Here is a 27,403-nt window from a genome sequence, read left to right as displayed (position 1 = left end):
TTCTTGTGCAAGTTCTTTGGAATGATATACTGAGGGAATAGTTAACAATGTATCTAGATCTTGGTGCTTCATAATAATTATACTTTATTAAGGAAAGTTAATGTTTAATATCAACTGCTGTTTTGGCCACATCGTGAGAATAGCATTCAGTTCCATTTACTGCATTATGGAAATGTTGTGAGGGTGCACTAGAAATTTGTCAGAATCTTTTCAGGGATGAGGGATCTAGCTACAAGAATAGATTGGAGAAGTTGTGGTTCTTGACCTTGGGACAAAGAACATTAGGGGACATTGCGATTGAGGTGTACAAGTTTAGGTGTGGTAGAAAAAGTGAAACTGTTCATGGAAGCTGATGGCACAAGGACTCATGGACACTGAGTTAGGATCTTAGGCAAGCAACTTGAGGGGAGATTTGTGAAAGAATATTTATTATACAATTAATATTAGTGCTGTCCCTTCTGAGGCTAATTGAAGCGGAGATGATCAACGATTCCAAAGGAAAATTTGATGGGGTTTGAGGAATATAAACTCTCCAGGGTACAAGGACTGTGTGAGGGAATGGAACTGACTTGGATTGCCCTACAAAGATTCTTTGGTTGAATAGGCCCCTGTTGTACCATTATGACTGTGAGTTGAGAAACCTGGGGGCATATGTACACAAATCATTGAAGCTGCCTTTAAGTCTGAAAATAAAGCATATGATATTCTTGATTATTTTAATAGCTATAGATGACAAATGCAGGTTAAAGTGATGGTGATACAGGGTTATGGGGATAGGTTGGCGGTTTGGGTGGGATGCTCTTCAGAGGGTTGGTGTAGACTCTGGCTGCGTGGCCTCTTTGAGCACTGTTAGGATTCTGTGACCATTACTTTTGAAGAAATCAATTATGAATTGCCAGTCTGTGATTGATTAATTGTGTGCTGTTCATTTAGAGTTCATTTAGATGCCTCATGCACAATGGTAGTGCATAGCAAGGGTTAATAAGTGGTGACTGTAAGTGGTCTGGCTCACAAAAAGAGAGGACTTAACAAAAAGTGTACAGAAGAGAACAGATATGTGTTCAATCAACCAGTTTTGGGAACAGGAGTCCTGAAGTGAATTAACTGAAAACCATTGCTTTTATTTGATTTAATTTCCTTCAGACTTGTTTTAATAAGCTTAATAACTTCTGTAAAAATTGTGAAACCTTATGTGGGTCTTGTAACTAATCAGGACTATTCAGCCTTTAGATTGGATTTCTAAATTCAGTTATTGTGAATACATGAAGGGATGTTTTGAAATCTGAAAAAGAGTGATTTTTGGAATAATTGAGATTGTTGCTAAGCAGATGCTTCCAACTCATTAAATTTGCATTATATGCAAATATTTAGGTTTGTTCTATTTTATCTTCATGTCATTTGCATAATAAATGTCTATTTTATTGTTAAAGCCAAAGCTGCAATATTGTGTGCTTATGTTTCAGTGAGAGATCATCTCATTAAAACAAAATAAAGTATGATCCATCAAGCCACATTTCAGACTCTGATCTGACTTGTCCAGTAATGACACCAGCTGCAATCATAGCAGCTTTGTTTCTTTCCCCATTCTTTTGCATAATAAATTTATGTTCTTTTGTTCAGATCGTATTAACAGCTTCTTATGCATATCTTCAGTGATCTCCAAAGTAACTGAGTCGCAAAAATCAAGGTAGATTTCATTCAGAAATCTACCTTGTTCTGCATTACCATCAGCTGGGATCATAACAAGTGGCCTAGCAACCTACTTAGTTGTACCGAACTGCCATCGATATGTCAATAAGCAATGAAATTGTGTGGGACACCCGACATCAACCAAGGCATGGAAACAACAGCAGCATACCCATGCCTGTCAACCCTGCAAAGTGCTGCTCCTGCACATCAGTGCACAGCTCTCATGATTGTAATATTAAATTCCCATGTCCCTTTCTGATTTTTAAAAAAGTTTAACCTATTTTTCTAATCAGTGTGTTCAGAGATATTATTACACACCTTTGGAGCAGGTGGGACTTGAACTTCCGTTTCCTGGTCCAAGATTAGGGACATTACCACTGCGCCACAGGAGAGCCCATTGCTCTTCTCTGATAGAGTGAAAATAGAAGCAAAACATTTATTTATTTATCCACCATTTTCTTCTCAACTATGTTAACTCTTCATTCTCATTCTCTCGAAGACCAACAATCACATTGCTTACTGCTATTAGTTTTTACCTTCCTCTGAAAATCTAGTTTTTTCTTCTGATTAACCATTTAATCATTTTCCAGCATTTTTTGTATTCTGTTGCTCATCTTTATGAAGTTATATACTTTTTTCCTAAAGTTTCATGTGCTCCCTAACTACTTGTGTTAACCAAATATGGTCACTTCTCCCTTCAGAATGTTTTTGTTTATGGAATATGTTTATTCTAAGTATTTGGAATGTCTTCTCAAATGTCTGCCAGGCGTTTCTGTTGATTTGTCCCCTGGTCTAGTATGCCAGTTCACATCTGCTAGGTAATCTTTCATGCCAGTGTAGTTGTTCTTATTTAAAAAGTTGATGTTATCACCAATCTTTCCCCTTTCAAACTGTTGTAAAATTAAATTATAATGTGGTCATTGCTACTTTACTCTGAGGTCATTAATTAATCCTGTCCCATTATGGAATCAATTTATGTAAAGGGGCAGTACAGAGAGATCTGGGTGTTCTTGTACACCAGTCAATGAAGGCAAGCATGCAGGTACAGCAGGTAGTGAAGAAGGCTAATAGCATGCTGGTCTTCATAACAAGAGGAATTGAGTATAGAAGCAAAGAGGTTCTTCTGCAGCTGTACAGGGCCCTGGTGAGACCAACCTGGAGTACTGTGTGCAGTTCAGGTCTCCAAATTTGAGAAAAGACATTCTGGCTATTGAGGGAGTGCAGCGTAGGTTCACGAGGTCAATTCCTGGAATGGCAGGATTACCTAACCAGAGGACACGGCTTAAAAATGGGTAGGCCATTTAGGACAGAGCTCAGGAGAAACTTCTTCACCCAGAGAGTGGTGGCTGTGTGGAATGCTCTGCCCCAGAGGGCAGTGGAGGCCCACTCTCTGGATTCATTTAAGAAAGAGTTGGATAGAGCTCTCAAAGATAGTGGAATCAAGGGTTATGGAGATAAGGCAGGAACAAGATACTGATTAGGAATGATCAGCCATGATTATATTGAATGGCGGTGCAGGCTCGAAGGGCTGAATGGCCTACTCCTGCACCTATTGTCTATTGTCTGTTATGTAATACCAAATCTAATATAATCTGCTTTCTGGTCAGTTCTGAGAAACTGTTTCATTTTGTGAACTTCTTATTCAGGTTAATACTGCCAGTCTAATATTTTGCAGTTCATATCTTGATTCAAATCAAGATATTTTTTTAAAATTACTTACATTCATTTCTGGGATATGGGCATTGCTAGCTGGGCCAGCATATATCTTGACCATTCTTAGTTACCCTTACGAAGGTGGTGCTGAGCTTTTTTTCTCAGAAGCAGAGAATCATGCAGCACAGAAACAGGCCTTTGGCCCAACATATCTGTGCTGACTAACTGTGGTGTAAAATTATGTCCCAATACATGTGTGAATCATAATGCAACACATGTATTGGGCCAAGCAGTGGAATGTGGTGAAAGGGTTAAAATTGTGTCCCAATACATGTGTGAATCTAACCGAAAATGGAAGGTGTCGCTTAGTCCCGTGTGAATCTTATTATACACCTTCCCGTGTGAATCTTCTTATCTGTATGTAACCAGAATGGAATGTGTTTTTTAGCCTTGCTCTGCTGTTCACATGAATGTTTATATCTGGAAAAGAGTATATCAGCTGGAAAAGTCTCCAGTTCGGTAGAGTCTGCTCCGGGGTTGCGTTTAACCGCCGAGCGTGGGTTGTTGGCAACCGCTCTACGAGAACTGACGGCTCCCAGTTCCGGTAACACGTAGAGTGAGTATAAACCAGACCCGTTGTAAGTACGAGACCTGGTTGTGGCGACGCTGCGGGGAATAAAACACTTATATTCTAGCAGACTCGCCTCTTGACTGTTTGTTCTGTGTCAGACTACTTTCCTGCGAGCCTGGTCCTTGACCTTGAGAATTTTTTAAAACACTAACAAACATCAAACTACATCAGTCTGCTTACCTTCAACTGGTCCAAAGCCTACTATGCCCTGACATTTTAAGTGCTCAGCCAGACGTTTTTTAAATGTTACAAGAGTATTTGCCACCACCACCCTCTCAGGCAGCACCTTCCATATATCTAATGCTCTCTGGGTGAAAAAAATTCTTACTCCAATCTCCTCTAAATTATTTACTCCTCACCTTAAATTTAATGCTGTATGGTTTTAGACACATCTAGCTTGAGGAAAGATTCTCATGATCCACTCTCTCTATGCGTCTCATAATTTTGTAGAAAGAACAAAGAAAGTTACAGCACAGGAACAGGTCCTTCGGCTTTCCAAGCCTGCACTGATCCAGATAATCTATCTAAACCTGTCTATATCCCTTTGCTCTCTGCCCATTGATGTATCTGTCTAGATACATCTTAAATGACACGATCGTGCCCACCTCCGCTGGCAACGCATTCCAAGCACTCACCATCCTCTGCATAAAGAACTTTCCACATCTACCTCCCCTCAACTGTTCCCTCTCACTTTGAACTCGTGACCCCGAGTAATTGAGTCCCTCACTCTGAGACTTAATCATATCCCCCTTCAGGCTTTTCTACTGGAAGGAAAACAAACCCAGTCTATCCAGTCTCTCCACATAAGTGAGACTTTTCATCCTAGGCAACATCTTGTTGAATCTCCTCTGCATCCAGTGCAATCAGTTCCTTCTGATAATGTGGTGACCAGAAGTGAACACTCCATTCCATCTGTGACCTAACCCAATGTTTAACTTGTAACTAGACTTTCTTGCTCCTATTTTCTACACTCTGGCTAATGAAGTCAAGCATCCCGTATACGTTCTTTACCACCTTGTCCATCTGTGCTGACACCGACAAATATTTATGGATTTAGACACCAAGGACTTTTCCTCAGTACTCCCTAGGGACCTAACATTCGTTGTGCATAACCTTCACTTATTGGAACTGCCAAAATACATAATCTTGCAGTTATTAGAATTAAATTCCACCTGCCATTGCTCTGCCCAATTTACCAACTGATCAATGTCAAACTGCAGCCTGAGGCATCCTCCTCACTATCAACAACGCCACCAATTTTCATGTCATTTGCAAGTTTAAGAACTAAACCTTCTAGGAGAAAGCGAGGACTGCAGATGCTGGAGATCAGAACTGAAAATATGTTGCTGGAAAAGCGCAGCAGGCCACGCAGCATCCAAGGAGCAGGAGAATCGACGTTTCGGGCATGAGCCCTTCTTCAGGAATCAGCCCTTCTTCAACCCTTCCTGAAGAAGGGCTCATGCCCGAAACGTCGATTCTCCTGCTCTTTGGATGCTGCCTGACCTGCTGTGCTTTTCCAGCAACACATTTTCAGCTAAGAACTAAACCGTCTACCTTCACATAACAAACTGCAAGGGTCCTAGCACCAAACCCTCTGATAAGACGCTGATCACAGGCTTGCAATCACAAAAAAAATCTTCCAGCATCGTCCTGCCCCATCTGTTTGAAAGCCCATTTGGGTACAATTTTGGTGTTCAGCTGAGGTTGTCAGTCCGTGCATGGACTGTGACCACTGAATGCTCCCACTCTCACTGCAAGTTCATCTGCAATGAACAGCCCTGAATGGATATCTCAAATGCTAATAGTGTTCAGGCAATACAGCTTGTATTTCATGGCTTTGATACTGTTAGCATACTGGATTCACCCAATCATGTTATTCCAGAATCATAAGGACTTGAGTACTTAATGTAAAAATATGTTATGCTCGATGTTAGAAAGAACATACAAACCAGGCAAATATATTGTTGTTTGGAAGGATCAGGGATCCTTCAGGTAAATCTCCTTGAAATTAAGTATGCTCTTTGATTGAATCCCAAAATATCATATTTTTCTCGTCATTCTAATGTCATTTTAAGGCAGTAGCAATGCAGCTTGATTATATCCATTTTTTAAAAAAAGTGTCTATTACATACATTAAAATATTTTAAATGCTATTTACTATTTAATATTACATTTTTGAAGAATAATTTATATGTTATAAAATCTGTGAATAATACTTAAAGACGGGAAAATTATTCTGAGATGCTGCATGTTCATGTAATCAGACAAAATGCAACCTATGCGAATAAAAAGGCTTACCAGAATTTGGTCAAAGAGATGTGTTTTAAGTAAATTGTTGAAAATGGAGAGTGAGTCAGGGTGGTTCAGAGAAAGTGAAATTATGGTGTGAAGGACTAAGAAAATTAATCACTGTTAGTTGCTTAAAGAAAGACAATTTTCATACTTTTTTTGTTACAGCTGGGAGAGAAGTGTCCAGACATTTTGGATATCCATTTTGGTCAATGTTACAAGATTACAGATGAAGGCATGATGGCATTGGCACAGGGCTGTCCAAGGCTGCAGAGAATCTACATGCAAGAGAACAAACTGGTATGTCAATGTTTAAAGATTGCCACAACAATATTTCAGCAACAAAGTATATTATTTTACTGTCTACAATCTTGTCTTTTAGCTGCTGGTCAATATTTTGATGCAGTATCTTTTGTTGAAGAAGTAACATGTTCTTGTGTAAAATGCTTGTAGTTCTGACAGACTTTATTCAAATGCATCTTGCACTCAGCTTAAGTTTTAGTGTTTGCAAATTTAGATCAAGGTTTTTGACTTCATTCATCCAAGAAGGTTTTGTATAATGGACTGTACTCTAGCTGAAATGTATGTTCACTCTATTATTCATTTTTAATTGAAGCGAGCATTAAAAAATACTTCTGCAGATCAGTTGGTTATTGTTGGGGTTAATTGTTCATATCTAAAACATCGTGATCTCCCCCATTATTTCTTAATTTGCTGGGAGTCTGTTCTTGTTGTGTTGTGAAGGAGGGAGATCCAGGTGCTTGAATTATTGGTGTATAATTTTTCGACAAACAGCATTCTTGGAGTAAAATGTAAATAATTTATACAGTGTTCACATATTTCAACTTATGGCCTTGTATTAGGAACAGGGAATATAATCTGTTTTATGATCAGTGAAGTATCATAAAATTGTTAACTTACAGATTTTACACAGTCGATGTTTTGCCATTTCTTATTAATTGCTCGTGTTGACAGTTTGCTGGTTTACTGCTCAGTAAAGCATGATCATTCTTATTTAACTTTCCGTTTCAACAATTGACTAATTCCAGTTAAAGAAAAATAGAAGTTGTCAAACATATCAGAAAGTTAAAACTTGAAATGTATTGCAGATGATAAAATTAAATATCCTATATGTGAGAGGAACAAGATATTCTTTAGAATACACTTGATTTATAGAGATTATGGTTACATTGTACAATATTAATGCAGAATTTGCTCAGCAGTGAAGCCAACTTGTGGAGGGGAAATAAAGCATTCAAAACAAACTCACTTAGAGATAACAGAAATCTTTTTAGAAAAACCTGAATATTAGTCTGATATCTGCAAAAACACTAATAATAATATATAATTAGGGGTATCATATTCATTTAAACTTGACAAGTGAGGTTTAAGGAAAAGGAACAACAATATTACTTATGTCCTTTCTAGCAAAATCGATCTTCAGTGGTTCCATTGTAAAGAAGGAATTTATTGTTCACGTACCACCATTCCACATCTCTTCATGAATTCCTTGCTTTATTCTTGAACATCTGAATCTGAATCAGTTCTTTGCTACACTTTGGCAGTTGGTTATTTCTGAGTGAAGCCAGAGATAATAATTCTCACTAAGTATTGTTCTAATTATTGGCAAACATGTTTCCATGGAGTTGAAATTAGTTCAGCTTTTTTTTAAACAGAATTCATTTGTTGGGATTGTTGGTAACCCTGGCATTTCATGCTCCCCTTGTTTGTACAAAGAAGATGATAGTAAACCTTAACTTTGAATCACTTGCAGCTGTTGAAGTAGCTGCTTCCTTCAGCTGTTTAGATTTGATACATGTACTTTAATTATATACTGCTGAAAAAAGGCACCTTTTACCAAAGTTTTCATTGTTCCTTGAGGAATTATGCTGACAATCAATTTAGATTTGTCAGTCGGGCTTGCAGTGTGGCACACTTGTGTGCATTAAATGTTTGATGTATTAATGGACATGACCTTTTCTCTTACACACAAGACAAATGAACTTCGATTATCTGAAGGACACGGGCGGGGAGTATTTCATTTGGTTAATCGAATGCCGAATAACATAGTCAGCAAAGCATTGGGACCTTGCGAACTTGTTTTGATAATCCAAAATTTGGTTAATCGAATGCCGGCTTATCGAATACTGATAACATTGTTAACCAAGCATTGGGACCTCGTGATCTTGTTTGGATAATTAAAAATTTGGTTAATCGAATGCCGGAAGATCGAGGTTCCTCTGTATGTACATATATTATGACTATTTCAACTGAAGAAATGGGTGCCATCCATTTGCTGGCTATTTCTCAGTTGACAAGCCAGGAGGCTGGAGGAACACAACAAGTCAGGCAACATCAGAAGGTGGAGAAGTTGATGTTTCAGGTCTTGACAAAGCCTGGCAGTTAAAACTGTCAATCAGCAACAAAGAGTACATCCTCCATTCAGTCAGAAACTGCTTATCAACCAATGAGCACTCCCCACTCATGCAGTATAAATGTTGGTTTTCTCTTTGAATTTTTATTCTTATGTTATACCCTGATGGATGCAAGATGAAAAACTTGGACAAAATGAGTCTGTGTTCAGCAATACTCAAGTTTTGTACTACTATGGCAGTCTGCAACTGCTGTGCAATTCACATAGCCACTCTCCCTAGTTGCTACATGGAGCAGTCCTCCATTTATTTGCACTAACATGCACCATCAATATAGAGCCAATACCTTCATGAGCTTCTATCACATATAAATAACTGAACAAATAACTGAACCATCATCCAGTCAATCAGATTGTGATGAAACTTGAACTTTTATATCAAGTCTGTTCAATTTCCAAACCACTTGATTGCCTTCAATAACAAATAAAAACAGAAATCGCTGGAAAACACTCAGCAGGTTTGGCTGCATCTGTGGAAACAAAGCAGGTTTAATATCTCTGATCCAATGATCCGTCACTTTCTTGCCTTAGCGGCCAAAAATATTTCATTCTTAGTTTTAAATAGATTTATTGGCTGGGCAACTGCAACCCATTGAACAAGAGAATTCCAAACATTCATAACTTAGACAATGAGAAAATATCTCTGCTTTGGTTCCTTAGAGTGGTCTCCAGTTCTAGACTTTTCTGCCACGACAAAGAGCCTTGCAGCATTAGGTGGTCAAACCTGCTCTGGACCTTAGTTCTGAAGAAGAGTCACTGGACTGGAGATGTTTACTTTCACTCCAGAAATGTTGCCAGAAGTGCTGAGTTTCTCCAGCAATTTGTTTTTGTGTCAAATTTCCAGCATTCGCAGTTCTTTGTGTATTTTATCTGTTCAGAAGCTTGTCTGTTTCCATGAGGTCATCTCTCATTCTTATAAAACTTAATAACACAGAAACAATTTCTTAAAACTTTCTTCATGTCAGGAACCCATGTTGTGACCTTCTTTGTACATATTTCCTCAAGTGAGGAGACTAAAATTATGCACAGTACTTTTGGTGCAGTCTCATCAAAACTGAAAGAATTCATTATTCTACTTTTACCTTTCTAATTATTTGCTAAACTAGAAATCACTTTCGGAAACACTGAATAAAAATTTAAATTGACCCTAATTGTGAAAGTAATCTGTAGAGTTTGTAAGTTTTTCTTGGAATAAAAATACTGAGTGATAAATGGAATATCATTTCATGAACAGTAGTGGTGCTGCCATCTTGTGTTGTTACATTATTAGCACATGATGATCACGCCTGATTTTTCTACATTTTGCTTTGCCATTTGTACAACACTCCCAATGTACTGGATACCTATTGTTCGGTCTTGAGCAATAGCATCTCCTTATTCCCATCCTCAAATAAGGTCACCTTATCAACAAGTGGAAAATTGGAAGTGCATCATCATTTTATGACTTAATTACTTTTGAGAATGTTCATTAACATTTTGAGCTCCTAGGATAGTGGTTTGAGTTAAACCAATGATGAGTAAACAATAGGAGCTCAACACTTTAGTTCAGTTATCTGAACATGGAAGCAAGTACAAGTTGCCGCAATGCCTGAATATTTAAATCTGACTCAAGCAGCAGCAATCCAAAATCAGCTTTGAAAACGGCCACTGTCAATGAAAGAGAGCTCTGCATTGGATTTAACTTGTTTACCGTGTCACAACTTAACTGTGTACCAATAGTTTTGCCTCACTTACACAAGTTGTCACAAAAGGTATAAAGTCCCAATTACATCATTGAGATGTTCAATTAGCATAAAAGCAGATCATACTGTATTTCATCGTCAACAGAAAATAACTGATTTATTGTAACCCTTCAACAACTTGCAGACAAAATGAAGGTTTTATAATTTACTAATAAATAGAGTCATAGAGAAGTGCAGCACGGAAACAGACCTTTCGGTCCAACTCGTACATTCTGACCAGATATCCCAACCTAATCAATCTCAAAGTATCTCTATCACTGCTCCGGGAGGTAATGGTCTTGTGGCATTGTTGCTGGACTAGCAATCCAGAGACTGAGATAATGGGATGGGGACTCAAGTTCAACTGCGGTTGGTAGAATTTGACTTGCAACAAAAATCTGATCTAACAATGGCCATGAAACCATTGTTAATTGTTTAAAAGACTCCTATGATTCACAGGAAACTGCCATTCTTACCTGGTCTGGTTTCACTGACTCCAGGAGGAAGCACTAAGGGTAGGACACATAATGTGAGGGAGTTCAGTGTTCATCAAGTGTGGCTCAGCAGCACCACCACTGATCAACCTGGCCAATTTTTAAAGTCATAACTGCTTGACTGGGTCTCCGGGAGGTAGTGAGAGAACAAACAAGAGAGAAAAAGATACTTCACCTCATGGTTACCAATCTGCCAGCTGAATGTGCAGCTGTCCATAACAGTATCATTAAGAGCAAACACTGCACAGTCCTTGTGGAGACTAAATTCCGAGTTCACGTTGAGAATACCATTCATGGTGTTGTGCGGCACTAATGCATTAAATGGGATAGACTTCAAGCAGCTCATGATTGGATACCCATGCGGTCCTGTTGGCTATCAGGAGCAGCCAAATCAATCCAGTCTGTAGCCTCATGGTATGGGCATCTGTCCCAATCTAACATTACCAGCAAACCAAGGGAGCAATCCCAATTCAACCATATCTGCAGGACAGAGAGCCAAGAACAGTACTGTACATACCTAAATGTAGGTGTCAACCTGGTGTAACTTCAAAACAGAAATAGTTGCATGCCAAGCAGCAAGTGAAAAACAGAGCCAAATGAATCCACACCAATTGATTAGATCTAAACTTTACGGTCTTGTCCCATCTATTGTGAATAGTGGTGGACAATTAAACAACTTAGTGCAGGAGGAGATTCCAAAAACATGCCCATCATAATTTTGGGGAAGCCAGCACAACAATGCAGAGGATAAGATTGAAGCATTTGCAGCAGTTTTCAGACAGAAGTGCTAATCCATCTTGGCCTCCTCCATAGATCCCCAGCATCACAGATGCCAGTCGAATTCAGTTCACTCCACATCAAGCAAGAAAACGCTGGAGGCAAAGTCTATGGGCCCTGACAATATTCCAGCAATAGTACTGAAGACTTGTGCTGAACCCCTTGCCAAGCTATTCCAGTACAGTTTCAATACTGTCAGTTACCTGACAATGTGTAAAATCCCTCAGGTATGTCCAGTACACAAAAAACAGGACAAATCCAACCCAGCCACTTACCATCACTATGCATGAATCACAGAAGATTGGTAAATAAGGCGGCAAATGGAATTTTGTCCTTCATTGCCGAAGGGATTGAGTTTAAAAGGAGGGCGGTTACGTTGCAGCTGTATAGGGTGCTGGTGAGGTCATACCTGGAATACTGTGTGCAGTTTTGGTCTCCCTTACTTGAGAAAGGATGTACTGGCACGAGAGGGGCTGCAGAGGAGGTTCACTAGGTTGATTCTAGAGTTGAGGGGGCTGACTTATGAGGAGAGACTGTGTAGACTGGGATTATATTCATTGGAATTTAGAAGAACAAAGGGAATCTTAGTGAAAGATATAAAATTATGAAGGAATAGATAAGGTAGAAGTGGAGAGGATGTTTCCACTGGCGAGTATAACTAGGACAAGAGGGCATAGTCTCAAAATTAGGGGGAGCAGACTTAGAACTGAATTGCGATGGAAACTTTTCACCCAAAGGGTTGTGAATCTATGGAATTACCTGCCCAGTGAAGTAGTTTAGAATTCCTCAGTAAATGTTTTTAAAGCTAAGATAGATAATATTTTGAACAAGGAATTAAGTGTTATAGTGAGAAGGCGGGTAAGTGGAGCTGAGCCCACAAAACAATCAGCCATGATTTTATTGAATGGCAGAGCAGGCTCGAAGGTTCAGATGGCCTGCTCCTGCTCCTATTCTTTATGTTCTTGACCTTTAGTAAATTGATGGAAGTGTCATCAGCAGTGCGATCAAATAGTAATTGCTCATCAACAACCTGTTGGCTGATGCCTAGTGTGGGTTCCGCTGGAGCCACTCAGTTCCTGATCTTATTATAGCAAAGGACCAAACATGAACAAAAAAACCTGAGTTTCATGGGTGAGAAGGAAATGAGCCTTGGCATTAAAAGGCTGAATTTGACCATGCATGACATTAAGGAGCCTCAGCAAAATTGGCAATGGAGATTTCTTTGCTGGTTGGAGTCATACCTGACGCAAAGGAAGATGGGTTGTCGTGGTTAGAGACCAGTCATCTCGGCTCCAGAACATCTCTCCAGGAGTTCCAGAGGCAAGTGTCCATGGAAACACCACGAAGTTCCCCTTCAGCCAATTTGGCATCCTGATGTTGAAACGTATCATGGTTCCTTCAGTGTTGCTGGGTCAAAAACCTGTGACTCCATTCTGAATGAGTGTACCTACACCACATGGATTGCAGTGGTTCAAACATGCAGCTCAACACCATCTTCTCAAGGGCAACTTGGGATAGGAAATAAATACTGGCCCAGTGAGCGACACCCATATCCCGTGAGTGAATAAAAAAAAGCGCAATTGTCTTGCCCAAGTAAAAGACATACCTCATACTTGTATTTTTTTTCCAAGTTATAAAGCTCTTCTCATTTCAGTTACATACCATTTCAACTTCTATTTCAGTTTGTGGTCCCAAAAAGGACAAGTATATGGTCTCCACCCTTAAAGTGCTGTTTTTAAATGTGTTTCATAACCAGGTGAACATAACACAATGTGCAAAACAACGCAACAAGTGTGCATTGATCCGTCCTCACTTGTTTCTTGTGTAGAATTTTCCTTTTAAGTTGCTAACTGTTTCAGCATAGTCACATTCATGATAATGTGTCTGCTATTACATTATCCATTGGTTGGTTGAATCAATAAACTCCATAGGAACAAGCTTGTATTTCATGTCTTAAGTTTCTCTGTAAATACTATTGGTTTGTTGTCTCTCTGTATCTGTCTGTCTGTGTTTTTCTCTCTCTCTCTCTCTCATACGCACACTCTCTAATATGTGTGTGTTTCTTTGAATCCATATTGAACACAGACTTCAAAGCATTGAGGAGTCAATAATAATTCCAAAGTCTCTCTTTCCACTTTTTCTGATATTGATGAATTTCTTTGAAAAATCCCCATAGTGACTTTATATTCCCGTTTCATTGTCTTTCAGCATTACTGTACCCATCACCCAAAATCACTCGCGTTGCTTACCATTTTTAAAGATTTTGTGAAGTTAAGGGTGGCCAACACCTTTCATTTGTTAGGATTGTCTTCAGTTTCTCAACATTTGCTTAACACCCTGCTGATGATACTACCTTTGTCTGTTTACATTACATATTTGGTAGAGATATAATTATTGTATTGAAGTTAGGCACAAATTCCCAGTAAGTGTACACATTCCTTGAAAGTTCATGATTTCCCATTCAGATTTAGGATTGGGAAATTCTATCAGAGCCTTCACCCACATTGTTACTGGCAACACTTACAATTTTGCTACAATGTTTTCAAGATTAGTTTTCAAATTCAGTTAATGAGATTTCTTAGCAAGCTGTCTACCTGTACATGTTAAACAGATCTTCACATTGATTTGCATGTTCTTTTCAGATGTTACAGTATACCTGTATTACGCTATTGTCTAAATAAACAACATCGTGCCACACTTTGGCTACAACTTGATTCATTAGTCTTTCAAATGTAGCTGGGGATTTGTAAACTGGATGGCACGATTCAACATTGATACAACCCATCTGTTGTAATAAAGACAGATATCTCTTGAGCTTTTGTTGTGCTATTGATGTTAATGTAACTTATCAGGGCCCATTCAATATATCAATCTTAGAAAGAAATTAAGCACTGACAACACTCCCAGTACAATCTTCTAACCGAGGAATTGTGTACGAGTGTGCTTTTGTAAATACATTTCCTTTTCTAAAATCTTTGTGAATCTAGTTGACCCGTCTGGTTTAAGAACTTAACACCACTCATGAGCTCAAGCTGCTTCTGATAAATTCAATCAGGTGATATGTTAACATGTGTTCATCCTCATTTTCCACCTGAGCCTGTTGATTTATGCTTAATTGATAAGGATCATAATCACAGTTATGGTGCAGAAGAAGGGCACTTGTGCCATTGTACCTGGTCCAGCTCTATTATCTCTGAACAATTTCCTGCCTTTTCCTCATATCCCAACACCACTTCTTTTCAAAAAAGACGCAATTCCCTTTTAAATGTCTCAATTGAACCTTCCTTGACCACATTTCCAGGCAGTACATTCTGTACCTTAACATTATTGCTTAATTTGTAATGATTCCCCTATATTCATATTACGTCTGGCTAACTGTAGTATATCCTGTTGTATTACTCTTTATTTCCTCTAATTTTTTTTCGTAACTTTATTAGATCTTCTGGTTGTCCTTCCTTAAGTATGTAAATATGTTGTCTAACTGTTGAAGTATTTCAGTATTGTCTAGTCAAAATGTAGGACATAAAAATGGGAGCAGAAGTAGGCTATTCCATCCCTCAAGCACACCCCACCATTCCATAATATCAGAGCTGATCTCACCCAAACGTCAGCTCCTGTTTTGTATCAACTTCTCAGAGCCTTCAGCTGCTTGATATTTCAAAAAATCTATCCACTCCTCTTTGTGAACCATCTTCCTTTTCAGTCTCTGTCATCCTCCACAACTCTTGCTATCTGACGCACTTTCTCTTTCGTACCTTCCTCTCGGGGATGATTTTCCTTTAACATGTTTATGTGACATAATCTATTCTTCCTCTGATCAGGAGCACCAACTAGATAAGTCACTTTACGAAACCTCCTCATTTTTGGCAGGATTCTGCTCGTATTTCAGTGATAAAGCTGTTGAACTTCCACTTCAGTTTCTAATCCCAGAATGGAAAAAAATCTGTGGTCTATTAGAGCTGATATGAGAAGCACTAACTTGGTTGACATAAGTTGGGAAAATGTTTCTTGGATAATATTCTTATGTTATCTAAATATAACACAAATAATAAATGTGAATTCTGTTGACTTAGGATCTCTGGTGAATCTGTTTACAGCTAAACCAATATGTTTTGTTCAGTATAATCTCCAGATGCAGCCTTTGCCGCAAATACTCCAGTACCGAGGTGCTGTGGTCGTGTGTAACATCCCTGTACTTGGCCTATATGAATCTTGATTTCTTAAGGGGACATCGCATCAGGTGATAGCACATTACCTTTCCAAAGGTAATGAGTGCTACAAGTAAAGACACAAGAACATTGAATAATTGCAAAATTAGTAATACACAGATCCAAACTGTAAAATTTACAAGTACAAATGTCCAAGAGTCCATGTATTATTTTGGTGTTTGTCAAGTTTTGTAAATCTTGCAATGATGTCAACTTTTTCCAAGTGTAGATTCACTCTTAAGACCATAAACCATAAGAAATAGGAGCAGGAAAAGGTTGTTTGGTTCCTCGAGCCTGCTGTGCCATTCAAACGGATCTTGGCTGATCTGACAATCCTCACATTCTTGGTTGTTCTTGATGTGGAGATATGTTGTCAGTTGGTTGATTATTATCTTCGTGTTCCATTGCACTGTCATCACTTGGGTGTTTTCTTTTTGTTGTCACTGTTCGCAATTAGTGTACTATTTGGTGCTGACTTTGTATGACCTGTGGCAACAGCACACTTTGAAAAACTCTGTAACTAACCATATTCTCATCATGGTGTGTGTGACTATGGTCTTTGGTCTCTATATAGTTGACATAGTTCCAGACCTGCTTTCCATCATGCATTATTTTGTTTTTCGAGAAGTGTGATCTGCACGTCTGACAACTATGATTCCTGGTAGCTTAGCAAGATCATTGTGATTTGCCTTCAGAGCATGATCTCTGGCTGACGATGTAATCCCATTATTCAGTGGTGTAGATTTGAGACCGAACATGGCAACCCAGAAACCTTGTTTCACTTTTGTATATTTCATGATAAGTGATTTAATTATATGAGCTATTTATTTGTTGACTCCATTTGATCTGGGGTTATTTGGGTGGACATCTCATTATTCACATTCCATTTGGCACAAACATCTCTAAAAGGTCGACCCACATACTGCTGCTCATTGTCTGAAACAGTTTCTTCAGGTGCATTGAACGGACTGAGTATGCAGTTTGGCATATTGACTATGTATGAGCTTGAAAAACTTTTTATCTGCCTGATAATTAGAAATTTGGAGCAATAATTGGTGACTAAGATAAAATTTTCTTCATTCACTGCAAATAGATCATTGGTGATTTTGGACTAAGGCACTGGTGGAATTTGATCAGACGTAAAGGTTCCTTACAGTGCTGTGCCTGATGCTTCTTGTTTGTCTTGCATATCCTTACGAACTTTTCTATGCCTCTGTGCATCCATAGTCAGTAGACGCTGTCACGTGCAAGTCATCTTGTCTGCTCTCTACGCATATATCATTGCTAAAATTGTGATCATAAACCGTCATAAACCCATCCTGGTTTTGCCTAATCCTGTTGATGCTTTCCAAGTGTTCTGTTATCACATCTTTTAAAATCGATTCTGTAGGATCTAGACATAATCTGATTGCACCCCTCCTTTAGTATGTATGTTGATCAACTACCACTGATGCCATTGTGTCCCATGTCATCTAGCTTGTACTTGAGTTTTTCTTCTGGATGATCGCTGCTTTTTAAGGAGCAACATTGTTGAGACTGTCGTCATCTGCCATTACAAATTTTGTTTGTAAGGTGAAAATATTTGAGGTTTCTATGCCAAAGTACTTTGAAAATCCGCGATGCAAGGCAGCTAATTTAAAGGATGGGAAACCCACTGTGTACTGCTGTCTGTTGCACCACTGAGTTCTAATGATCCTTGTGCATGTCTTTTAGAATTTGGACTGTTAGCATATTTGCACTACCTCCTGTGTCAGTGTGTGTTTGATAGTTTTCTTTGGATAAGAGCTGTTGATTATGGCAAAAGCTTCTAGTTGCCTGACTCCATCCATACAAAGGGTGACAACGTGGAATGCTGTTTTTGCTGTCTGATAAGGAGTCTTCAATTCTGGTTCTTGACTTGAATCTTTCTTACTGTGAGCCTTATGTATCAGCATTTGGTTATGCAGTTTTCTGTTGCATTTCTTGCTGGTGTTGCCATAGTGCTGTGACTGTCTTTGATTTGTTGGAGCATTTGACTCCCTCTTTGGAGCCCGATTTCTTGGATAGTTTGGTCCAGTGTCATTTGAATTGAGTGCATAACATGAACTAATTTCCATCACAATAATTGTTAGTTACAAATTTGTTTCTACAGTGCTGCTCTGGGGAGAAATAGATATTCAGTTTGTATGTTGGTTAAGGTGTACTTCCAGCTAAATTACCTGACAGTCCAACCAATGAGTTACATCAACTTTCAAAGATAAAAATGTTGATCATGTTTCACTGGTTAGGGCGGAATGATGGCACAGTGGATAGCACTGCTGCCTCACAGCACCAGGGTCCCAGGTTCGATTCCACCCTCGGGCAAGTGTCTGTGTGGAGTTTGCACATTCTCCTTGTGTCTGCATGGGTTTCCTCTGGGTGCTCTGGTTTCCTCCCATAGTCCAAAGATGTGCAGGTCAGGTGAATTGGCCATGTTAAATTGCCCACAGTGTTAGGTACATTCGTCAGAGGGAAGTGGGTCTGGGTGGGTTGCTGTTCAGAGAGTCGGTGTGGACTGGTTGGGCCGAAGGGGTAAAAACAATGACTGCAGATGCTGGAAACCAGATTCTGGAATAGTGGTGCTGGAAGAGCACAGCAGTTCAGGCAGCATCCAAGGCCGAAGGGCCTGTTTCTACACTGTACGAATCTAATATAATCTATTTCACTGGTCTTGTTCTTATGTCTGCTGTTCTTGTGTATCCTTTTGAGATAAGTCAATACAAGGAAGCAGTACATATGAGATCAATAAATATCCTTTAATTACTAATGGTATTATGCAAAGGTTCATTTGAAGGATTCTTTTTCCCCGTCTCACAGTTTAACTAGTACTGGAACTTTGTGATAAAGTAAACCATCTTAATATATTTAATCGCAGGCATTATTATTTTTGATTCATCTTGAGTTAATTTGTTGCACAGTGAGGTAATAGTGCAGGCAAATGGGTATATTTGAACAAAATGATTACATTAGTTTTATATGATGTAAAAATGATATTGTTGAAATTATTCAGATAATGCAGCATATGTGGAGAAGGAAATAAAGCAAACATCTTCAGATTGCTGTCCTTTGATGTTTCCATGAAAACTCACGGGTTGAAATATTAACCGATTTTTTTGTTGAACAATTTTGATTCTTCTGTTTTACTTTTGGATTTCTAGTATCTGCAGTGTTTTTATGATCAATTCCAAATTTATATTGACCTGAATAGTTGCAGAAGAGGTTCAAAGATTTACGTTTTTCAACAATGACATTTCAGACACAATTTTGTACAATTGTAATAACCTGCCGGAATTGGTGATACTGGCAATGTCAGCATTTAAGAATGGGTTAGATAAATGGTTAACAGAAAAAACTTGCATTTAAGTTGTGTACTTGCACCATCAGGCTGTCCCAAAACCTTTGTTCTTGCCTCTGAGTTAGACGTTTGTTATTTTGAGCCCCTTTCCAGAGAGCTGAGCGCACAAATTAGATAGCTACTTCATTGCATTATTGAGAGAGAGTTACACTGCATGAGGGACATCATTTTGATAAGGCATCTAAATGAGAAGTAGTTTGTCCTGATCTCGGTTTTAGAGTCATACAGCACAGAAACAGGCCCTTTGGCCCAATTGTCCAGACAGATGAGATTTTCTAAACTGAATTAGTCCCATTTGCATGCATTTAGTAAATCCCTCTAAACCTTTCCTATCCACATACCTGTCCAAATGTCTTCTAAGTGTTGTAATTGTACACACCTGTACCACTGTGACACCAAAACTGGTGGTACCGCCAGCAGTGAAAAAGGTTATCTAAGAGTACAACGGGATCTTGATCATCTGGGTCAGTTGGCCGAAGAATGGCAGATGGAGTATAATTTAGATAAGTACAAGGCATTGCATTCTGATAAGACAAACCAGGGCAGGACTTATAAGGCTAATGGTAGGACACTGGAGAACGTTGGCGAACAGAGAAACCTAGGGGTGCAAGTACGTAGTTCCTTGAAACTGGCATCACAAGTCAGCAGGGTGGTGAAGAAGGTATTTGACATGTTTGCCTTCATCGTTCAGAGCAGAGTATAGGAGTTTGGAAGTCATGTTATAGCTGTACAAGACATTGGTAAGGTCACATTTCAAGTACAGCTTGCAGTTCTGGTTGCCTTGCTATGGAGAGGATGTTATTAAACTGGAAAGCATGCAAAAATATTCACAAAGTTGTTACCAAGACTGGAAGGTTTGATGGTATAAGGAGAAGCTGGAAAGGCTAGGACTTTTTCCTCCCTGGAGCGTAGGCAGCTGAGGAATGACCTTACCGAGATTTATCAAAATCACGAGGAGCATAGATAAGGTGAATAACCAAGTTTTTTCCCCAGGGCAAGGAAGTCCAAAACTAGAGGGCATAGGTTTAAGGTGAGAGGGGAAAGATTTATAAGGGGCCTGAGAGGCAATTTTACTGTACCATCAATTTTGGTGTCATCCACAAACTTACTAAACATGCCTCCTATATTCTCATCTAAATCGTTTAGTGTTTATAGTGCACAAAAGTGCTGAAAGAAAAATGAGGGGCTTGCCTTTGTTCTAGTCAATGCTGATTCCTCAACTGACATGATGAAAACAATTTAGCTCATGGCTTTTCAGCTGCTGTTTGTGAGACTTTATTATGTACAAATTGGCTACTGCGTATTGCAGCATTGCAACAGGCTTCAAAGGTATTTGATTGGCTTTGGCACATCTTGAAGTTGTGAAGGGCCTGTATTGATACGAGTTCTAACTTTTATTTAGTGACTATTGCTGGGGAAAAAAAAGAATTTTTGAATTGTGATGATAAATCTCCATAATTGTTTTGTTCGTCAGTTGAATCAAGAAAAGCTGCTTTCTTGTGTGTAGCAATCAAGGAATATGTGTTTTCATGAGAAAAATTGACGTTACATTTAAAAGAAATAATTATAATTATGGATTTTATATGTGGGTGCGTGGTATGAGTCTTGGTTAATTTGAAAGCTGGTGTTAGTCAGTGAATAATGTTGCATGTGAAAGACCACGATTGCTGCCAGTGTGTTTTTATTCTGATAATAAAGCAGAAAAAACACATGCACCAGAAGAGGGAGCATAAGTATCAGCAAAGTACAACAGCTAGCTACCAGCCTTGAGAAGCCAAGGGCATGATAGCTTACAATCAAGTCTTGCTGTTTGTGAATTTGTTAAATACTTCGAAGAATAGTTTATGACTTCAATATGGTTAACAACAACAAGTTTAAATCTGCAATTAGGAAATTTAATAAATTTAGGTTATTCCATTTAGAATTTTCTTAATTCAGTCATAGGATATGGAATGAGCTGTCAGATGAAGTGGTGGAGGCTAGTGCAATTGCAACATTTAAAAGGCATCTTGATGGGTATATGAATAGGAAGGGTTTGGAGAGATATGAGCCAGATGGTAGAAAGTGGGACTAGATTAGTTGGGATATCTAGTTGGCATGGACGAGTTGGACCGAAGGGTCTGTTTCCATCCTGTACATCTCTATGACTCTATATGCATTGTTGACAAGGTTGACATTTATTGTTCACGACATTTACCCTTAAGGTGATGGTAACCTTTATTTAGGAATCTTTGTGGCCTGTACAGTTAAAGTATTTTTGCCATGTTATGTGGTAGGGAGGCCCCATAATTATGACCCACTGACAATGGAGAAATGATATTATAGTTCCAAGCCCCCAGGGTGGTCTGAAGCTGTGAGAGAAACTTGTGGGTGGTGGTGTTCCCATTAACAAGCTGCTTATGTCCCTTCAAGATGGAAGCGGTTGCAGATTTTGGAGGTGCTGTTGAGGAAGCTTTGGTGAATTGCTGCACCTTGTGGATTTTTCCCCGGGGGGGGCATGGTGTGCAGTGCTGATGCAATAAGCATCTCAGTAGGTGCGTGAGATGTGAATCAAGCAAGCTGTTTTTTTTTTACTTCTGGATGATTGTTTTGTTGGAGCTGGTATTAGTGATATTCACAGTTGATTTGTACCTCATGGATGGTGGGTGCAAGATGAAAGATACACCATAAAATATCCTTCATTGACCTGCTTTTGTTGCTACAGTATACATATGACTAGTGTAGTTGAGTTTCTAATCATTGCTAACCCCCGTAGCTGTCGATGGGGCAGAGATAGGCGAAGGAAATGAAATGGAATGTCGGGAGAGATGATTCAACTCTCTTGTATTACAGTTGGCTCATGTCTAGTACTAGCATAGCGCTAATTAGCCATGTCTTAATCTTATTCAGGGTATGCTACATGAGACTTTGGCTGCTTAATGAGAGTAAATTCCATTTTCTTTCAAACTTTTAAAGTTTTTGATCCACAGATACACTGACTTTCTGTCTGATTTGAACTTGGATGATAATCCCACATATTAATAATGGATAGGGATTAAGGGTCAAAGTTATCAATATTTTGATCAATTCTAAATCACAAAATTATATATTGGACCGCATTCATGTATCTGTTGCCTACCTGACCTCTTAGCATGGCACACACTTGTATCCTGACTTGTTGCCATCAGGAGGATTATCTGTACTTGCTAGAAAAAGTAAATTGCTCACTGTGTTTGCCTTAATTTCTGTTTGCTGGCTTTATTTTCCTGTGTTACTGTACATTTCATTGCTCCAATTCTACATGCCCCTTTTCATTTTGTGATGTATTTACATGAAGCCTGGGGAGAGATGATATTGGTGGTCTTGGTGATGAGGAGGATGGGCGTGCTTTTAGATTCCATCAAGATTGGATATTCCAGAGCTTCATTGCCATTGTATTCGGTGGCCCACGATGAGGTGCCATTGGAAGTGTCATTTGAATTGCTGCAGGTGACACTGTATAGATGTTGGTCTGAGATTGGTAATATTGTGTGATATCACCCACAAACTAGTTTGAGGGGGTCTTGTGGAACAGTGATACTGTGTCTATCCTTGTTCCCTGTAATATTTCTTCCAACAGACAGACATTTGAGAACTATGTGCTGCAGCACCTACCAAAACTAGAAGCTAAAGTTTTGGCACTCCAGTTGTACGGAATATCTTGAGGGAATGTTGGTCTCTACTTCTACATCAGATTGTCTTGGATCGAGTCCAACCTTAGTTTGTTATGATGATAGAGGTGTGTCATAAGTCCTTCAGGAATGGTTGACTTTGAAATGAAAAGCTAATATTTGTATCTTTGATAGTTTTTGATAAAGCTCTTGTGAGTTATGTCATGAAACACCTAGGTACGTTATTATCGTCAGCACACTTGCGTGTCTGTGGTTACTTCAAATGTCCCAATTATTTCACAATGTATTAAACTATGCTCACTGACAGTCGTATTGATTGTAGTTCTAATATTGAATTAATTAAAAATCAAAGATCAAAGGCATAATGCAGTAATATATTTCAAATCTTGTTGACTTGGAAAATAGATTATAGATAAATGTAATAATTAACTGATACTTTGGGCATGAAATATTAATTATGGATTTGCATTGGTTAATGACATGTGAATGCTTATTAATGTAAGATCACGTCTTGTTGCAAAGTGAAAATTACCAGCAATTTCTTTTGTTTAAAATTGAAGATCAAAGATTTTTGCTCCAATGAGAACCATTTGAAGATACAACAGGCATTTGCTTGCACTCGCAAGCATGAAAAGTATCACCACATTAGCTGGATGCTAGCTAATTTGACCAGAGGATTGTTCTGTTCCTTTTCATGATTTATTCTCAATGAAGATAATTGTCAGGTCCAAATCTGTGAGCTTGTTGGTGAGAGATTATGGTTTTCTCCTTTTGGGAGATTTGGCCATGGCCATTAATGATTGCTGTGTTTCAAAAGCCAATTCTTGAGAAGTCAACTTTATGGTAGACTTACTAGCAGTTGGAGCTGTGCATATTAATGCATTTTATAACGAATAGTTTATTACTGAATAGCAGAGAGGTAGTTCAAATGGAAATATTAATGTAATTCATATGAATTAAACATGCATCTGTTCACTCAGATGCATACTTCCTGTGTTTGAAATGCCATACTTTAATTTGTTCGTTTGATAAAAATGGTTAATTGAAAATATTAATTGATAATTATTCTGTATATTTTTGGTTAACATATTTGAGTGCCATAGTCTACTTTTGTAGTTTTTGTTTGACTTTACTGGAATGTTAAATGCTTACTCTATTATTTTCAGAAATATAATTGCGCAATGAGACTGAGTATCAAAAACAGGATATAATTAACAGAAATGGCTTTTGTCCATATTTAACAAATTGAGATTATTTGTTGAAATTAATGGGTATTGTTCATATTAAGTTATTCCAATAACTGAAGGTTAGACCACCTTTTGTAATGTCAAAACTATATCATTTTATTTTTCTTATTTTTGAACACTGCAATGGAAAATATATTGTTTTAAAATTAAGAATTGTGGAAAGATTGCTGTACCTTTGAAAGCAAATTATTAGCTCATTCTAAGTATTTTATATGCTGTTGCCTTGTTGAACTGAGTTGGGATGCATGAAGGAGACTGTTTGCAGATGGGCTGGCACCGGGGATATGTACATGATGAGATTTGGCTGGCAGCAAGTAGCTGATTGGTTTATGGAGTTGGGTGGGTGACGAGTTGTTATTGCCATAAGCCATCAGCCTGCCAACAACTAAACAGCTTGTTGGTGTGAAAGATATGGCCAGAAGGGGAAGTGTTATGTCTTCCTGAAATAGAAAATACATGAAGCTTGAAGAAAGCCAGTTGTCTTCTCTTGCTGTAAGCTAGTAACCATTAAGTCAGAAACTTTATAATTTGTGGATTAGCTGCTCTGTGCCTCTTGCAGGGAAGTGAAAGTATTTGGAGAAGAGAGATTGAAGTAAAGCAAGTCCTAGCAGCAAGTGATCATTTCAGCAAACACTGTGACCAAGGGCCATTGAACTGCCTTCCCAATATTTTAGCTTCCACCCATAACACCAATGTGTTTTTGTCTGTCAATGGCATTAGTGTACTGTGGGAGTTTTAAATGATTGTTAGTTAAAACTCTAACTGAATAATATGTTGATAGTTATTTATGTGTAGGGTAGAATCTATTTGTTAGTGATTCTTGTTAAGTGCAGACACCTGGTTCATGCTTTTGTTTAATCGATGTCGAAAAAGACAAGTAAATTGTGGTATTTTGCATTTTTGATAAAATCTTTAACTTGGGTGACGATTCTGGGAATAGTGCAGCTTGGCTTCCAGAACGCTAGTCAGGTGAGGTGTGACAACAATGCTTTGTTACAGGTTGGTCTATCTTGCTGAATTTTGCTTCTTGTGTGATCAAGGACTGAATCTGGTATACTATGCATTAAATTCTTGCTCTGACTTGTAATCACCATTGTTGCAAGAAAAAAATACTTCATGCTCTGACTGTAGGAACTTCCTTGGAACAATTCTGAAGGATCGAACACTCATAACTACTTATATTCAATATGACCCACTACTGGGTTAATTGTATTTTGATTTTTTCATTCACATTTCTGGCATTGGCAGTTTTATTTCCTTTTGCATTTCCACCCTGTGTACTATGAAAATATTACTGATGAAAAGAATTAGAGTAGGGATAATACACTTTGACTTTCATTTGTAAAGATAAGTGAATTAATAAGTAAAAGGAAATTCAAGATTTATCAATCCCCTCCCTGCATATTTCTAATACTAAGTTCAATAGTGTTTAGTTTGCATTTGTTTGTCTTTTTAAGAGCGATTATAATGGAGATATGTTTGAAAATAAAATTTTACAATATAAGGCAGTTATGTAGGCCACATAAGCTAGTTTTGGTTTTGGTACTGATTATCTCATTATTTAGGAAACTGCATATTTTATGTAATTTACATAATGTATTTTGTGTGTTAGAATAGGTTTAATTGACAGGTGACTTATTAATTTAAATTTGATTAATTTCTTCTCCATATGATGTTGTCCAAATGCCATAAAAAAAAGTAATTCAGAAGAGCAAGCTTTCCCTTTATTCAACTCAATTCATTCACTTATTGTGTAAATTGATATTTTTAAATTCAATGGAAAAAAAAGTTTTCTGATTGCATTGGCTTGTCCTTTCACCTTGAAAGGTTGCCAGGAGACGATGGTGTCTTATATCCAGAGTGATTCTGTTTCTCATTTTTCTATCTCCTTGTGTGAAAATGCTTGGACTCTGTTTAGCATATTCCCACCATGTCATGGTTAAGCTCTTGAAGTCATTGTATTGGAAATTGTAGCAGCACAGCTGTGCCGTAGTCATTAAGGCACAGCCTGTTGAAACTTTAATACATTAATGATACTTAGCCAGTTATTGTTCACTAACTGTAATGTTGTAGCACAGAGGGACAGTCTTGACAAAATGAAGGGCATTTATAGCTAGAGCCTACGGAATGGAATTAAGTTTGGGAAATGGCAGCAAAAAATCTCCTGCATTTCTGTTCCCTTGAAGAGAGAAAAAATGTCAAGTTTCAGGTCGATTATGTTTCCCTGAAATGGATGAAAGGCTATTGACCGAAAACATTAATTCTGTGTGAATCTTTGAGATTTCCACATTAGCAGTACTTGACTTTTGTCACAAAATTTTTACTTTATTTCAGTTGTCTTTGTTGTACATGTTACTTTGTCAAATATTCCTTAACTTCAAGAAAATAAATACGTGAAGCATTATTCACCCATTCAATAAATATTCAGAAAAAAATCGAGAATTTGTTGCCATTAAATTCTTCTAAAGTAAGACCTTTAATCATTGATTGATAGATGTAGAATCGTCACTCAAGAAGAATATGTCTTAGTGTTGGATACAATGTTCCTAATCCTCAAAACTACCATCCCTTTCTGTATACAGAGGGTCCCTGATTTACAACATCTGACTTATGAATACTTGTAGTTATTAATGCAATATTTTTGAGGTTTTGTTTTTAAAGACCTGGCGCAGAAGCATTTCCAATTCTTACAAATGGCTGCTTTATGTCGCCCTGCATTATGTTCTGTCTTGCATGCAATTGACTTGTGAATGGACTCAAAAATGGAACCTGTTCACAATCGGATGACTGTTTGCATCAAATTGCCCATGCATTTTTTTTTGTGTAATGATTTAGGGCTATTTTGAGTGCTATGTTGTCATTGCTTTCTGTGTGATAGAAAGAACTTGTATTTATAAACACCTATCAGATCTTGGTATAACAATGGGGTAGAAAGTATGTTGCCATGGGATGTGGTCAAGGGCACTTGCATTGTGGGCTAGTCTCAGTTGAGTGAGGAGAACCTTGAAGTGCTGACTGAATTCTACAAAGTCAATAGTTGGAAAGGTGTTCCAGGATCATATGATATAGGAGCACAATTAGATCATTCACTTCATCAAGTCTGCTCCGCTATTCGATCATGGCTATTAGGTTTTTCAAAATGATTCTTCTGCCTTTTCCTTGTAACCTTTGATTCCCTTACTCATCAAGAACCTATTTACCGCTGTCTTAAATAACTTAATGACTTGGCCTTCACAGTCT

General features: G+C 38.2%; 1 protein-coding gene across 4 annotated transcripts in view; it reads left to right on the top strand.

Moving 5' to 3' along the window:
- Positions 1–27,403, top strand: part of fbxl17 (F-box and leucine-rich repeat protein 17) — a 778,005-nt gene that overhangs the window by 67,337 nt on the left and 683,265 nt on the right. For all 4 annotated transcript variants that reach the window (XM_043710307.1, XM_043710291.1, XM_043710299.1 and 1 more), the window contains exon 6: positions 6,431–6,562. In XM_043710307.1, coding sequence (XP_043566242.1) covers positions 6,431–6,562 — 132 coding nt within the window. The remainder of the gene's footprint in view (positions 1–6,430; positions 6,563–27,403) is intronic.

Source organism: Chiloscyllium plagiosum, chromosome 2 (genome assembly GCF_004010195.1).
Source record: "Chiloscyllium plagiosum isolate BGI_BamShark_2017 chromosome 2, ASM401019v2, whole genome shotgun sequence".
Lineage (NCBI taxonomy): Eukaryota > Metazoa > Chordata > Chondrichthyes > Orectolobiformes > Hemiscylliidae > Chiloscyllium > Chiloscyllium plagiosum.
This window is presented reverse-complemented; position numbering and strand designations above follow the sequence as displayed.